Source organism: Corapipo altera, unplaced genomic scaffold (assembly GCF_003945725.1).
Source record: "Corapipo altera isolate COAL_440 unplaced genomic scaffold, ASM394572v1 46, whole genome shotgun sequence".
Classification (NCBI taxonomy): Eukaryota; Metazoa; Chordata; class Aves; order Passeriformes; family Pipridae; genus Corapipo; species Corapipo altera.
In genome coordinates, this window is record NW_020884883.1 from 2,740,573 (window position 1) to 2,757,539 (window position 16,967).

The window sequence follows — 16,967 nt, forward strand, 5'->3', positions numbered from 1 at the left end:
AAGCAAAGTTCAAGAACAAGACTGGGTAGATGACAGGAGTTCATATTTCAGCAGAATACCACTGGGACCAAGCCTTAGGGTGATATGGGGAAAGGGAGTGTTGGAGAAGGAAAAACAGTTTTGGAAAGATAATGAAATTGTTACAACAAAATTGGATTTAAACTCCAAACTATTTCCATTACCTTCTGGTGGTGGGGGAGGGAAATCCTCTGTGTCCATCCTAACGTATCCACCGCAACTTTAGCGGACTGTAAAACCCTGCAAAAATGAAGGGAACATGTTTTGTAGATGAACATAATTTCCAAATACTGAGACACTCCTTTTCAATTTGGCTAAGCTCATACCTATTAGCTAATACCATTATGGAAGAGAGGAAATGTGCCTGGCTTCTTCAATATGAATCCAGTCCAAATTTTTATGTATACAGCCCTCAGTATTGGAGCCAATTCCTTTAATGACCTCAGTAAGCCAGCTGAAGAAAGATGAAGTTTTTAAACTATTTGGTACTCTGCAGCTCCCATTGTGACAATCACAAGCAGATTACTAAAACATGTTATTTCAATGTTTGGCGCACATATTCTGTTTCAAAATCTTCATGAAGTGGACAAGGATAAAAATTCTAGAAAGCTCCTCAGTTTTGATGATGCTTTTCTCCACCTGGCAATCAGAAATAAGTTTTAATTATGCACTTTGTACACCACTTCCTTCCTCTTTTTTTTTTTTCCAATCTTAAAAAATTCTGCTTGAGCCCCTTTACTTTCACCTTTCCTGAGAAGAATGAAATACCAGCAAGCAGATTCCCGAGCACCTTCTCTTTCCTCCTCTCTTCTCAAATACCATTGATCTCATGTTTTAAGGAAAAGAATAACCTCACAAAGCGTTCCCATACTTTGGTCCTGAATACACACTGGGAGAGAGCAAAGCCCAGAACCCATGAGAGACATTTTCATTCCCTCCCCATAACACTACTTAATAGTGACATTCTAGTATCATCTAGAAGGAAAACCTCTTGTGCTAAGCAATGCATATACTCTGCCCCAAAACCATTTTCACTCTAACTCAAAAGACATGTCAAAAAGACAGATTTCAGAACAAGGTTGAGGAGGAAAAGTAAGTTTCGAAAAGCCCCACAGGACAGTGGAAGAGCTAATGCTGAATTTTATGTCCTACTCTTGAGTAGGCCATAGATGTTAACCTGAAGAAGCTAACACTTCTGTCAGCAATGGCACACAAAACAGCTCAAGCCCTCGTAAAGTCTCCTCAGCCCAAGTATGAAAAGAGTAAGTTGAAGGAGAGTGTAAAGCAGAGGAATAATAGACTAAATGGATCAGGATACAGAGGTCAAATGAATTGTCACTTACAGAAGAAGTGGCAGTGAATGGAAGAAAATGCTTCAAAAAAAGGACCCAGCCCTAGGAGGTACCACAAAATTTACCTCCCTAACACTAGGTATGCAAGGGCAAATCATCAGGACAGACGTATGAGGAAGGGTAACAAATCTGGTAGAGTAAGATCCTACTGTTATGAGACAATTCATTACAACTTGTATTAACTAAGCATACAAAATTGCCTTTTAAACTGTCTTAAGATTAGGTAATTCTTAATCCATTCCTTGATAAAACCAAGTAGTTTCAGAGCTAAGGTTCTGAAAGGATTCACCCACATATGCAACATCTATCTACAACACAGAAAAAATTACATTACATGCTTTCACTATACAGTGTCCTTTCTAAAGCCTCTCTATAATTTCTGTCTGCAGATCTCCAAGGCGTGTTCCTGCTTACAGATGTCTGGAATGCATCTTGCCACACCAAAACTGTCAGCCAAAACGAGCAATAGTTATGGTTTAAAGAAAAGGCTTTCCCTTTATTCTCTTAAAGCTGCATCATGACTGGAGCATAGATTTTCAAGTGTGAAACCTATAATAACCAGGAAAACTCTGAAAGTGAGTCGCAGCACCTTTTCCAAATGCATCTTTAAGAGAGTAGCTAAAAGGTCTTAAGGATGTATTTTTTTTTATTTCAACATATGATACAAGTTTTCAAGAGTCTATGAAAGTTAACTTCAACAATGATTTTTTAAATCAATTTCTTCCTCACAAGTAAATATTAACAAGACAGAGCTGAGCTATAGAGTTTTATTTCCATTTTGATCTCGTTCAGAGTTACATGCTTCGAATTACACAAGAATTGTGTCAAGGAAGGACACAGACCCAGTGTTACAGTACTAGGCACTGACCTGCTTGCTCCCATCTGAACAGTGCAGTTATTCACAAGAAGAAAGATACACTGTCACTTAAGAATGCCTCAGGGGTTGATTTATACATTGCATTAATTCATCTTGAAGTTCCACATATTTTTCTCTACTTTTTAGCTGCTACAAAAAGCCCTGCAGCAGCAAAGAGCGCTTGTGTATTATACATTCCATTAATACCCTCCACAAAAATAAAATAATTCTCATTTTATGTAGCGGACAGCACATTTATGAAGAATCTCTAATAGCATCATATTTCAAAGAGAAGATTTTCACTCTTCTATCGAGAGGCAGGGGAACTAACTCAAGTTAAAGATATTTAAATCAAGATTAAGGCAGATGATTTAATTTGACTAGCATCATATGGTACATTGGCATTCGTACCTCATGTGGTTTTACCCACTGATTCTGCTGCTAACAGAGTTACAAGCACACAGCTGTACAGGTGCATTCAGACAATAATCATGGAAATAACAGCTCAAATTAACCTGAAAGGAACTTCTGAATGTTCTCTCATACACTAAAGACAGGTGTTTTCAAAATTAAATGAGATTGCTCAGGGCCTTTGTCCCTCCAAGTTATGAAACCCCATGAAGGTGGAGGTTTCACCACCTCTCAGAGCATCCTGCTCCTGTGCTTAACGAGCCAGTCCAGGAAGAGTTTTCCCCGTATGCCCAACTGGAATTACCCTTGCAGCAGCTTGCAGCCATTGCCTCTCATTCTCCTGCTGTGCACCTCTGAAAAAGGCCTGGCTCCATCTTATTTCCAACCTTGGGAAGCAGAAGACTGCAATTCAATACCCTTCACTCCTTTCTTCTCAAAAAGACACAAACCCATTTCCCTCAGCCTCTTCTGACCTATTCCCATCCCTAACCATATCAGTGGCCTTAACTGGACTCACTCCAGTTTGCCAGTCCCTCACTTGTAATGGGGCCCCACACTGAATGCTAAATTCCAGATGCAACATTGAGACCACTGAGTAGATGTTGTTTGGTTTAGCATAAAATTATATGAAATTTTTAACAGCTAAGTGCTTTTAAGACACAGAATATTAAAATTTTGTTCCAAGGGTATTTAAAAACGGTAAATAGAAAAAAATTCCCTATTAAATATGAAACACATGTGCTATTATATTCATGTGTATTCCATTATAAAATTATGAATCTGAGTAACTGAACAACTGCCCTGACCTACTGGACATGACACAGAGGTTATAAAAATATGGAGTTTTTTTCCCCACACAAAATTGTTTTCTCAAATGCGGTATAACCTCTACGTCATGACTCAAACCACACCCTTCCAGGCTCCTTCCACAGCAGTCACAGAAACACTAGGACAGAAAGAAGCTCTTGAAGCTATCTAACCCAAAGTTTAAGATTTCCCATTGGCATCCAGATGCGTGACCAATTCAGCTGACTCAGTGCTCATCTGTGCTTCAGATGTGGGTAGAGGTAGCAGTGACTGGTGTGGACCACAGTGGTGATCTACAGGTTGCCTCCTTTCCTTTCCTTCCCCCACATTTCCCTCTGGGCTGAATGTACAGCAGATGCAGGAGAGAGGCCAAGGATCTCCTGGACACTCTTTTTAAAGACAGCTGACCCACTCTGGTCAAAACATTGGCCCACACTTCCCATGTCTGCTTCTCTCAAACTGTTAGCAGGAACAGGTAATTATTACTCATATTTACAGACTGAAAGAAGAAAGATAGTTTACCAATTTTTTAAGTTCACAGTTTACCTGCCCAGTTATAACTGAACCAATTCATCTAGGCAAACCCCAACTATTGCAAGCCTAAAGAGACCACTAGTGTTAAAAAATCCCTACTTGTAGCACAGTAGCATGCTTTTATTCCAGCTAGTAACTTCCTAAGTTTGGCATTAAAAAGTGGGAATAATCATATTAAATGCATGAATTTTGAACAAAAAAGAAAATCAAATCCCTCATTATACTGCAATATATTGAGTTCCTCATTAAATTTCTAAATTTTAAATTGCAATATAAGAAAAAAAAGGAATTAAAATACCACATTAAAATTGGATGTTTCTGATGCAGAGAAGTCCCGCACAGTTGAAACAGTCAGATTTCCAGTGGCACTCACTGCAGAAGCCAGAGTTGTTCAAATGTGAAATGAACCCCAAGGACAGCTCCCAACTAACTTCAAATTTTCCACCAAGAACACTCACCTTTGACCATGGTACTGAAGGTACCTTTGAAAGCTGACACTGAAGAAAATTGGGAGTCTGTGATGTTCCACAGCAGACCTCACAACCTCAGAGTGCATAATCTGTGAGACTAAAATTCTGATTCCACAGTAAATGGCAGTTTCAGCAAAGGAGACAAAGGCACCTTTACACTTATCCAAAGACTACAGAAGAACGTCAGTGTTCCTCTCTGCGACTCAGTTTCTCTTCTCCTAACCTCTGGTAACTCCTTCTGCCTCCAGGACTAGGCTTCTCAGCCACGTCTGCACATCACAATTCAGTCAATGATTTCCTCTAATTGTGGGACAAACAACAGACCATCAGTTCTCAGCTACAGGATTACAAATACTGATCAACATCTGGATTTCCACTTCAGTAAAACTATTTTCCAAAAGTTGCTACTTGTGCAGAGGTCAGTATGTAACAGAAATGGGACCGACACAAACTCTGCCAAAATTACGGGGCAGTGCAGCATTCAGATCTGGGGGCACAGTATCCATACACTGAGCTCCCAAGGTAGCACATGCTGCCAAGTTTTTTCAGCTCCACCATCCTAAGAACTGTAAAGCTGATTGACATACCTTCTCCTTAGGTATGTGTGTGCACTATAACTGCAGCAACATCAGGATTCTTCATTCTTAACACTGGAGAGAGAATGAGCCAATGAACATTTTATCATAGGAAACAAAAGCTGAATCAAGGAGACTGGTTTCCAAGGAACTGTGACTCATGGAGAAAGTTTAGTCCAAGCAGCAATGTCTCTGAGAAAGCCTTGAAGTCTGAAAATTAAACTCAAAAAAACAACACCAAAACAAGAGAAACTGTGAAAGCAAAGCGCATGAATGTCTAAAAACCTCTTGTGTCCACATCACTTAGTGAATATTGCTATGTAACGCCCAACTGAGTCTTCTTCCTATAATTACAGAATTCCCATTGGGAAGTAAATCTTGCTGAAATTTGATATAAAGACTCTTCCAGGTGTGCAGAGAAAAGACAAGATAAAAGAATGTAGAAGGTAGAAGGTTAATTTACTTTTTTTTCCTCCTGTATATAAAGAAGGCTCCATTACACAGAAAAAAACCCCAAAAAATAAATAGTAAAATTTGTTTTCCATACAAGTTATGCCTATGAAACACAGACTGTAGATTTTTTTTAAGAGATGTCTACAGTCGGTATGAATGAAGCAGGCATTCATATTATGACAGCTTCCCATCACATGCTGTAAGCGATGGAAGAAGTCTATATCAACACTTAATCATTATTTCTTTTAATGTATATTCAGTTTTATTAATAGGTAACAGTCCTGTTCTATACAAATTTTATTCTTAAATTTATTGAAGAAAATTACCTAAATCATGTGCCATAGAATAATAAAGGAAGTACAGAGGTTTAGTCAGAAAATTAATATGAAGCCCAGTTTCTGGCTCAGTTAAAGTTGGGGGAAATTCTATTACCCGCAGCAATCCAAACAAGATCAGATCCGTAGGGATGCACGTTTTTCAGAATGCATAGAGAATCCACTTCCCCAAAAGCTAGTTGGCTTTTTTTTCTCACACCAAGCAGCATCCTGGTCAAAGTCAGAGAACAACACAGCAGCCGTAAGCCCTGAACAAGAAGCAATCTACAGAGACCCCCCCAAAATCATGGCTGAAGATTGGTTTTCTAGTCTTTCTTTCTAAAGGCTATTATTTACAACATTTCTTCACCTAGAGTGTATTCCTGCTCAGTACATCATCTAGAGGAGGGGAAAAGAGGAAGAAAGCACAGATTGCATCTGCAAAATTGTCCAAGGGATCCTGACCACAGTGCAACCAGAAAGCACTGTTAAATTTTTAATATTTATGTTCTTCTCCTCTACAGTTGTTATTGCAAGGCAAAATAGAGAATCACTGCTTGATAGACTCATTCAGGTTGGTAGGAGGTCACGTAGTTAAACCTGCTGCTCAAAGCCAGGTCAGCTACCAGATGAGACCAGGCTGCTTTATCTACTGAGATACTGAAAATCTCTAAAGACAGACTGCATGACCTTGCCAGGCATCCTGTTTCCTTGTTTTGTTGTCCTCCTAGAAAAAAAAATTGCCCTTATATCTAGTTAGAACCACCCTTACTTCAGTTAGGAGCACAGCCTGTTGTCCTGTCACTTTGACAGCCTGCCAGCAGGCAGGAGCACACTGCCATCAGGCCCCCATGAGGCATCTCTCCTCCAGGCCAAACAACCTCAGCTCCGTCAGACTCTCCTCCAGCGCAGCGCTACCACCCTCTGACATTCTGGCAGCCTTGTGCTGAACTTACTCAGTTTTATCCACATCTCTTGTACTTGGGCAGGATGGGGTGTGGACACAGAACTGGAAGCAATACTCAAGGTGTGGGCTGACAAGTGCTGAATGAAGAGGAACCCTTCCCTCAGAGAAGACATTCCTTCCCAGGTGCGCAACCTTGCCCTCGTCATTGTTGAATTCCACAGAGTTCCTTCCAGCCAGCTCCTCAACCTGCTCAGGTCCTTCGGAATGACAATCCACATCTCAAGCACATCCACCGCCCACCTCTTTTTCCCTGTTTGGTGTCACCTGCAAACTTCATGAGCAAGGGCTGGTACACTTCCACATCATGCATAATATTAAACAGGACATATCCTGTGACAGACAGCTGGGGCACTCCACTGGTTACCAGACTCAAGTTATAACCAACTAGTCATCTCTAAAACTAACCATCCCACCAGGTTACCACCCATCTAGCGGAACACCCACTCAGATTAGAATGACATTCCGCAAAAGACCTTGCTGAATCCAACGTGAGCTTATAGTTTTATTAAGCTCAGTAGCAATATACTTACTTTACAAATAAGAAAGCCATGGTCTACAAATTTTAAGGAATGAGAGGAGTATGGACAAAAATTTATTGAAACCAGGGAAGGGAAGACATTCCTGAAGATGTATGTAGGGCACTTACTTTTAGTGAACGAGCCTTGCTCCCATCTTTTGTCCTGGTAACTGTTTTAATACCCAAAGGAAGAAGATGGGCATCACCCCAGGTTTTGGAGGCCATCCTGGAGGCCAAGAGTACCATAACAAAATCCAAGAATCTGAAGAATTAAAAGTAAACAATGGCATCATATGCTTTAAGTCAAGACTGATTTGATTTGTTTTGTTCTGTGCCACACAAACTAGAGAACTGCGTTACTGGGTCAAGACAATGTTTTCCATCTTGCACATGGAAGCAAAATAAAAATGTATGAATACTAAGAGCATTTGCTCTATAATTTGATTGTAATCAAGTAACTTCTTATGGAAAAGTAATTTTATTTCTGTAACTTCCTTTTTTAAACTTAATTCAGATTAGTGCCTTTCTATACTGGATATCAAGTATTACTTTAATTGGAAATATCCTCAGCAATGTTTGTATTTTTTAGTCAGAGAAGATCCTCACATGCTGCAATTGTGATGTAAACCAAAAGTGGAGGAAATGTTATTTGTTTATGGATACAGTCAATAAGCATTTTTTTCTCCTCCAGCTGTACTTCAGTCACACATCCACCAAAAAAGCAAAGAAAGTCCTGTTCCAACTTGCATTAAATTCATGCATCCTAGTTTTACAAGGTGTAGGTTGCCTTTCAAGATACTGATGACAACTGATGAAAATTTCCACCAAGGTCTTTCCAATGATACAAGTGAAAGGATACACTGAAATGAATATTCAGTTACTACTGCTGCCTGCAAACTAAGTCCTGACAGAGACACTTCTACTAAACATTTTCAGCTCTTTGGGTATTACTGTCCTTGGAAAAGTAACTATGCTGTTTCTCATCAAGGACAACACATTACACCTGATCATTACAAAAGCATCAAAATGAACAAATTATTTCACCTGATGAATAAAGTTATTAAGAATATAAGTACAGTCTTATTTCTGAGTTTCAAAAATATTTGGAGTAAAATATGGAAATACATATCTAATAATAATAAAATCATAATGCATGCTCTAGAAAAATAACAACATTTTCTTTGATTTTCTTTTTATAACACCAAAATTTTATTCAAATTAATCAGAAATCAGGTAATGAAGTTTTTAAATAATCAATTACAGCGAAAAAGAAAAATAGTAATAGCACCTGCAAAGAACAGCCCTTCTCTTCAAAAAATATATAACAGAATGTGGTTTCCCATGGAAGTGTAAGTTCTGCATCTAGTCCTAATATCAGCAGTCTTCACTCTTAATTTGGAAATGATCTACTACACCTTCTTCTTCTCAACCTTCTACAGTTCAAAAGTGAGTCCACAGTTTGCGACAATATTAAATACTATGTATAACATTCTGAAAGAAAACTGAGGATGAGTCAGTGAGTGCCTCAAAAAGGTGAAAAATATAAAGATGAGAGACATAAGCTCAAAACTCACAGTCTTGCTAGATATCCTAGCAGGATATCTAAATATTGCCATCTACTTTCCAATAACTTACTATCCCAGTTTAGAGATGAGGAAATAATGTTTACCCTCTTTCTTGAAGTTTCTGTATCAATAAGGACAAAAATATTCATATGATTTCTGCAATTTTTTAATGCATTTCAAGGAAAAAAAAAAGATTGCAGAACAAAAACAAGAGTGAATGTTCTACCTTGGATCCTAATAGTTCACATTCATGGTTCAGTCCCAAGTAACAAGTATTGTACAGTACAGTAAGTCACTGAAACAGATTTTCCCAAGATAATGCCCCCATTCAGCAGCACGTAAGTAGAACAATTTATTTTGCTCTGCTTAACTGCTTCACCCACGCATTTGACATTAAGCTTCAGGCTTCCTGACTGAGCGGTGAACATGTAGGACATGAATCGATGTTGTGCAGTTATGCATCACTTCCCACAGTCTTGCTGATTCAGGCATTTCAGAATAAAACATGAATCAAGTTTTTGATCTAAAAACACAAGTCTGAAAACATATTTTTCAAATCTTGTTTAGCATTACTTGTCATCACTCCTTTAAAAACAAGTTGCACTTTTACATCTTCCTGGTTTCAAAATAATCCAAAATATTTTGGTGCAAGTAAAACTTGCACCAAATGTCCAACTGATTTAAATCTCAAAAGATGGTAATAATGCAGCAGTTTCCTTCCATGCATATATGACAGAACTTGAGTCACCGAGATTCTGCTCTCTGCAAGCCACACATGCAAACACACAATGACATTATTGACAAAGATTTGAAACAAAAAATACCAGAAAGAATATTAAGAAATACTTGTATAGGTCCATAATGAGAATTCTCATTTACCTTGCTCATGTGCTTCCTCTCCTTACTATAAAGAGCACCACCTCAGCATAACATACCTGCAGCTTCCCTAAGTAATTCTCAAGGTTCAGTTTATGAATTCCTGATAATTTCCAAGCATCCAGGTTTTTCTACTTGTTCAAACTACCTCCAGATTCAGAAATTAATTTACCAATATCATTTTTCCACTAAGAGATGCAATAACAAGAATGACTTTGTATGAATAGAAATGGGAGTGGGAAAAAATATCTGCCATGAATGCTGATTTTAACAAGATATGCTCTTGGATACAAAAGATGCCTCCCTCACACCTTGTAGAACATGTACAAAATGAAAAACTAATTCATACCACTATCAGTGCAGCCTCCTTTATTATCCCATTATAAGATACAAAGTGTTCAAAAAGTAGGACTCACTCAACAATTGCATTCACAGTGTTTAACACTGTAACTCCAAAGAAGTTTCTCTGAGGTACAACTGCTGCAATAGATATCCCACAAGAAGCATCCAAGGATAGTCCATAAATGCACTTGCAGCTCAAAAAAACACCAGAAAGCTGAACTTACAGAAAGACTGTTTAAAGAAATACCTTTAAATTTAGAGGCCATAAGACAACTCCACATGAGATTCCTTCTCCAATTGTAAATTAAAATTGTAAAATGGAAATACATAATTAAAGAAAAAGAAAAAAGTGAAACAGAAGTCACTTTACATAAGTGTAAAGAAAATTCCTAGAAAATAAGAAGAAAATAAGTACTACACACTGCTCATTTCTCCATCCCATACAAAACTGAGAGCAGTGTAGTACTACAGATGCAGTATTACAGATAAACTCGGTACAGCTCTGTACAATACACAAAGTTCAATCTGAAAGTCTGAATCAAAACTGCTCTTCCTTCTCGTGGACTGCAGATTTTGCTTCCTGGCTTCTTCAGAAATAGACTGAAGTTTATAAATTTTCAACAACAGATTCTAAAAATAATTTCTACATTATATAGAAGCAGTTAATAGACTTCCTGTTTTACAAATGAGTAACATGCTATTCCCAGTTGCATTAAATTCCATTAACAATTATGAAGTTTGACAATAGCCTGTCAGGTTTTAGACCAGTTTATTTTTCTTCAAATGTTTATAAACTATGCAAGGACTCCTAAATAGCTCAGAATCAACTGAAGAACTTCTCTGGTGTTGAGATTTCTTCATAGAATCATAGAATGGTTTGGGTTGGAAGGGACCTTAGAGATCATCTAGTTCCAATCCCTCTGCCATGCATGGGTCAGAGACACTTTCACAGTATTCTATGCTAGGAAAGGATTTTTGCAATCTACTGATGAGTGAAACCACAGCCTATCTGCTGAGCATAAGCGTAGCTCGGGGTCAGAGAGAACTCCTGGGCACAGAGAGAGGGAGCCAACGCCCTTTTCAGCGCTGTGGTGCACTCACCACTGGCCCGTCAGAGCCAATAGCACAAGACTTGCACGTTTGGCCTCCATGTCTCAGAGCTGCGATGCCAGCACGCACACCTGTCATGCAGCACTGGGGCTTCTCTCCATATCCTGCAGTGTCCAATACATAGGATCCTGCTGGTTCCAGGCACTCATCCAGGAGATGATGGACAGCAAGCTCAAGCATTTGCCTGCTTCCATGGCCTCTTCTCCCACCACATCCATCTGCGCGTATCAGCCACGGAAGTCCCACACACTGGACACCCAGTGCCAATCACAAGACACCTGTCGTCACCCACACAGTACAGTGCCACAGGTAAGCTATGACATCCACTGAATATATTACAAAAACCTTGAAACCTCACTGTAAAGCCTTCAGAGGTATCAGATTTCAAGGTAACGTCTAAAGAACTACTGTTCATAACCAGATAAACACATGTAACTAGTTCATGCACTACTGTGCCAGAGGGTGAAAGAAAAAAAGACAAGATGGATTAAACAAAGCAAGTCAGACAGATTATCAAGATCAAACAGATCACCCAAGTGAAAAGAATGAAATGCCCATTGAAGAAAACATTTGAAAAGCCAGAACCCCTGCCTGAATAATAGGTTTGAACTTGTAGGCACCCAACATGTCCCATGTTCAGGCAATAAATCTGTGTCTTCTGAGCACCAGCAGGAAATTTTTAAAAATGTAATACTTAACTTCTACTGCAGAACAGATTGCTCACTGGGCTTCACCAAGTGGAGTGAAGGCTTTGGGAAAAAAATTATTTTCTTTACAATAAAAATAGCCACAAAGTCACACATGGTGGTGTAATCTTACTGTAGTTATTTAGCATGAACAGTTCTTAACCAATCTTTTTTTATTTCTTGACCCATGCAAGAAAAACAAAAAACCCTACACCTTTTTATATTAACAGTTAAACTGCACAACTGAAAAAAAAGATGCTCTTTACATTGCAATTGAACAATTTCAAACCTGCCAGCACAAGGTAAAAACCATGATCTCAGTAGCTTTGGGAAAGAAAGAAATGGGAAAAAAAAAAAAAAGGATTGAATATGTAAATGAAAGAGGGCAGAATTCAGAATGGATAAAATTGTTTTGGTCAAAAACACATGCATCTCCTAAAGGTCTTTAAAATAAGCCTTTGCCGTGGACAAATTATTAATAGCTGCTTTTCCAAGCAGCTGGTACTGCCTACTGACACAGCCTGCTCACTCACTTGCCCAGGTGAATGACTAGACAATCTCTGAAAGCTGTTCTTGCCTTACCCTGTAAGCACAGGGCATCATGCAAATGCAACTATAGAGTCTGGGATCACCACAAACAACTATATAATTTCTCCTCTCAACAGTCGCACCGTGAATTACAAAGAAACCACAGACAATTTTAAAACCTCATTGGAAAAAAAAATACATTAAAGGGTAGTTGTTACTCTGTGAAGCACATTTCCCCCTGTTTTAAGACAGCCAATTCAATTGCAGATGCCAACTGAAAACCTGTGGTCGGCACCGGCTTTGAAAAACGGAGAAGGAAAAACTCCAGCTCCCATGGGAGCTGGATTTTTCATAGCCTTGTCCGTATCTGATGGAGAGGGGAGGGAAGCTGGAGCCGGCGGCGCACACGCGAGAAACCCCTCGCGAAAACCCGGGGGAAAAAACTTCCCCAGTTCAAGAGCGAGAAGTTTGGCCAAAGCGCGGATGCGCTTTAGGGACCCCTCGTTTCAGCAACCCGCCTTGCACGAGCAAAACCTCTTCAATGACAGATCTCACCCCCCGGGTTTCCTTCTCCTCCCCGGGCCGTGCCCAGCCGCAGCCACGGGCCCCCCGCAACCCCAGCGAGGCTGCCCCGGCCCCCCGAGGGGCGTCTCCGCACCCAACACCGAGCCCACCCTCCGAGGACCAAACTTTCCGTGACTAACACCGGAGCGGGATCTCGGCCCGGAGCGGACACCCACCTCCTCTGCCGCAGCCGGAGCCGCCGCCAGGCGCTCGGAGGCGGCCGCCGCCCGGCCCGGCCCGGCCCGCTCCGCTCCGGCGGCTGCCCCGCTGCCCGGACACGTCACTCGCCCGCCGCGGAGCTCGCAGTGGCCGGAATGCGGCGGGGCCCGGGGGGAGCGGGCTCTGCCCGGCCCCGCCTCGCCGCGGCCCCGCTGCCGTCACCGCCCGCCCGGGGCCGCCGCCGCTCCCGGCCCCCGCCTCCGCCAGGGCGCGCCGGCTCCCGGTTGGCGCAGCCGGGCGGGCCGGGGCGGGGCGGGCCGGGCAGAGCGTGTTCCCCCCGGACCCCGCCGCATTCCTGCCGCCGCACGTGACACCGCTCGGGGCGGGAGCACATCCCGGGGCCCTGCTGCAGGGGGGGCGTCGGTGTAACGGGGGAGAACGGAGCTCTCCGAGGATGGAGAACTGGGCACACGAGCGATGGTGCTGCTTTTCCCCTCAGCCTCACGCTCACGAATAGCCCCTGAGCACGCCAGGGTGCACACTGGGCCACAGCGCTATACTGGAATTTAATCTTCTTTATCACTTGAAAACCTGTTTTCAGAATTAAAGGCTGTCTAGAGGCGCTGGCACCTCGCACCGAGTCTTTTTGCTCTTTCCCCATCCTTGTTGTATGATGGTCCTCCCAGGGAGCATTGCTGCAGACCACTGACCAAGCCAACCACACAGCCACCCACACATGGAATGCACATGTGCTGTACAAGTATGGAATGCTTATCCTGGAAGTAACACCAACGACTTGTACATTCAGGACAACGTGCCCCTTCCTTAAAATAAAAAAGAAAACTTTACGAGATGCAATTATTTTGAAAATGTATCCCTTTACACATCTGCCACACATTGAAGAAAATAAATGCTCTTAAGTATATTATAAGTTCTTAAATACATTATAAGTCATTACAACTATTTAATATTGTTAAATATTATTTGAAATCTTTGGACTATTTTTAAGAATGAAAACTTTGAGCTAAATGCTGTTCAAAGAGCCATACATCATCCACCAGTGATCCTTGCCTATTTCAGTGCACCAATGCTACAGCCAGTAATAAAATATGCCAAATACACCTAAATACGTAAATTCATTATCATCACATGAAAACGTTAGTAGTAAATGATGGCATCCATCATCATCATCATCATGTCTAGGCTTCATGAACGAAGATTTGGGGAGGGCTCTACCCATGTTTGCTACAAGCACGCTGGTGGCTAATAAGACCAATACGAGACAGGCATGTCCGGTTGCAAAAGGCACAGCAGAAAGACTCCTTAGGTGGTATATTCTGCAAGACACGATTCTTTCTGTGTTGTCTTTTCTCCTCAAGAGTGATCCTGCGTGCGTTCTCAAAAGCATCAGCAGCGTTATAGATGGCGTGTCTCCAGACCTCCCGATTTGAGGCCAGAGTAGACCAGTTATGGTGATCAATATGGCCAAGGCTGAGATGTTGTTTCAGGGAGTCCTTGTATCTTCTCTTCGGGGCTCCTCTCTTACAGCAGCCAGTGGCAAGTTCACCATAGAGCACGATCTTAGGGAGGCAGTGGTCCTTCATCCTGCAGATGTGTCCTGCCCAATGCAGCTGTGTTCTCAGCAATGATGGCATCCAACGTTTGATGAATCCACCCTTTCCTACATTTTTCCTTTGTCTATAGTTTAACAACACACATTCACAATTATCCTTGTCTTCGTATAAGTTCATTCAATCTGAATTACTTTCAAAAAATGTTTCCATTTTCACAAAGTTATTTCTTTTTAGTGTAGTTCATCACAGTATGAACTCAAAATAGTTCTCATATAGGTTCTATGCAAGAAAGAAAACAAAAACATTGGGCCATATGTAAAGGTTAAGGATAGGAATACCATTATGGCATTCAGTTCAGCTTCCAGTAGAGACACCACTCTATCCTGTTGTTTCTGTAATTTTTTAAATGTGTAGCACTTTATTCACAGCCAGCTATTCACAGGAGCTGAAATGACAGGGAATCAGCCTTTAGCACACTGTTAAATAACTCCTTATCATTAGAGGCCCTGTTAAAGAACAGACACATATCTAGACCAAGTACAACTAGTTTGATTCTGTAATTAAAAATACCATTCACGAGCAATATCCTTCTCCTTTTGGCAGCCAGCTCACTACATGCATTAAATTCTCCCTTGCATAATTACCTTTCACTGTTAGAGAGACAAAATTCAAATCCTTCCTAGAGTTCTTTTATGAACCTTTTTGATCTTTGACAACCACTTCTTTGATTCTGGTGACCATATGTAAATATCCTTCTCTAATTCAAACAAAAGGTCACTGTGGAAACCTTGTTCGACAAATCCAACAATAGCAGATCAACTTGCAAAAAAGAAGAACTAACTTCCAAAATACCTTGCACTTTCCTACTATTTTCTAAGGCAGTAATATTAGCAGTAATAATTAGCATCCTAATAATTGCAATCACAAATTAAATTTTTATTCACCCATAATTAATTGTTGATAATTAGAATGCAGATAATGTCTGCTTCCACTGTTAGCATGAAGCTTTTTATAACCAGATTCTAAGAAGCTGATATTTAAATTGATTTTCCTGGTGATCCTTGCATGAGGCCTCACCAGAATTTAGTTATTCTCGTTGCTGATTACTGGGGCTTCAGCGAAGATACTTCTAGCCTCCAAGCTACTATACATAGTTCAGCTACCCCATACATCTATACCATACATCTACTCCAGTACATGTACTGGGCATCTTAGGGACACCATCAACACTGGACAGTGTCCTTGCCCCATATGACACAGTGCTGTGAAGATGGGGCCTCTTTTGTCTCTCTCCATGGAAATTGGCATGGTTTAATGTAAACCTAAATTTATGACACCTAAGGATATATGACATCACTCCTATGGCTTGCTTTCCAAAACATTGCATGAAATCTGAATAAGGAAACTAAAACTTAGGTTATCATTCTCCAGCAAAGCCAGACCTTCTCAGGTTTTTCCTTCTGTTTAACAGCTGATATAGCTGGCATTTTTTCCTAGGGAGTATTTATCCATTGGAAATTCAGAAGTTGTTTCTCCTATTGTTCTCAGGAGTCCCCCATTAAGAGAGTATGTCATCTGCTTACTGTAATCCCTCAGAAACCACTCAAAGCCAGGACATCCAACAACCTTGTTTCACTTGAGCATCTGCGGAATTCATGCTGGACTCTTGTAAAGTTACAGGTGCCCTTTACTTCCCTTTACCAAACCAGACGAGTGACAACACTTTTTAAAAGAAAAGCCACACAATTTTCTTAAATTCAGACTATTACATCAAAAATAACATTTGGTTTTATAAAAGCACTGCTTATTCATATTCTGATATGCTGTCTACTGCTGACTTGTCTTCCAGGTCTCCCTGAAGCACCAGCACTACTACTGGGAGAGAGTTTGTCAGTTCTGAGCATACCAGTACAGATTAACTTCTTGTGATAGGTTGACCTTGACCAGCAGAGAGACCCCAACCCAGACACTCTCTCACTCCCCTTTGTCAACAGGATGAGGGGAGAAAATAAGATGGAAACCGTGTGGGTCAGAATGATTCCTTAGCAACTACTGTCATGGGCCAAACAGACTCAACTTGGGGAAATTTCATTTATTACCAATTAAAATTAGAGTGGGATGGTGAGTAGCAAAGACAAAAGTAAAACCACCTCCCCCTCCACTCCATCTCCTTGCCAGGTTCAACATCATTCCTTCATTCCCAAGTCCTTGGCCTCTACCACCCTGAGGGGCACAGTGGGATGGGAATTGGGGTCAGTCTATAACAGCTCCTCCCTGTACTTCTTCCTC

General features: G+C 40.9%; 1 protein-coding gene across 4 annotated transcripts in view; it reads right to left on the reverse strand.

The window, feature by feature from the left end:
- ARHGEF10 (Rho guanine nucleotide exchange factor 10) overlaps nt 1-13,182 on the reverse strand; it is a 111,587-nt gene extending 98,405 nt beyond the window's left edge. For 3 of the 4 annotated variants that reach the window (XM_027641103.1, XM_027641101.1, XM_027641104.1), the window contains exons 1-2: nt 13,122-13,182; nt 183-258 (exon numbers count right to left, since the gene is read on the reverse strand). In XM_027641103.1, the coding sequence (XP_027496904.1) occupies nt 183-219 (37 nt within the window). In that variant the 5' untranslated portion in view covers nt 220-258; nt 13,122-13,182. Of the gene's footprint in view, nt 1-182; nt 259-5,035; nt 5,094-13,121 lie in introns of those variants that run through there. The other variant, XM_027641102.1, reaches the window with a different exon arrangement.
- Nucleotides 13,183-16,967: the final 3,785 nt, after the last annotated feature.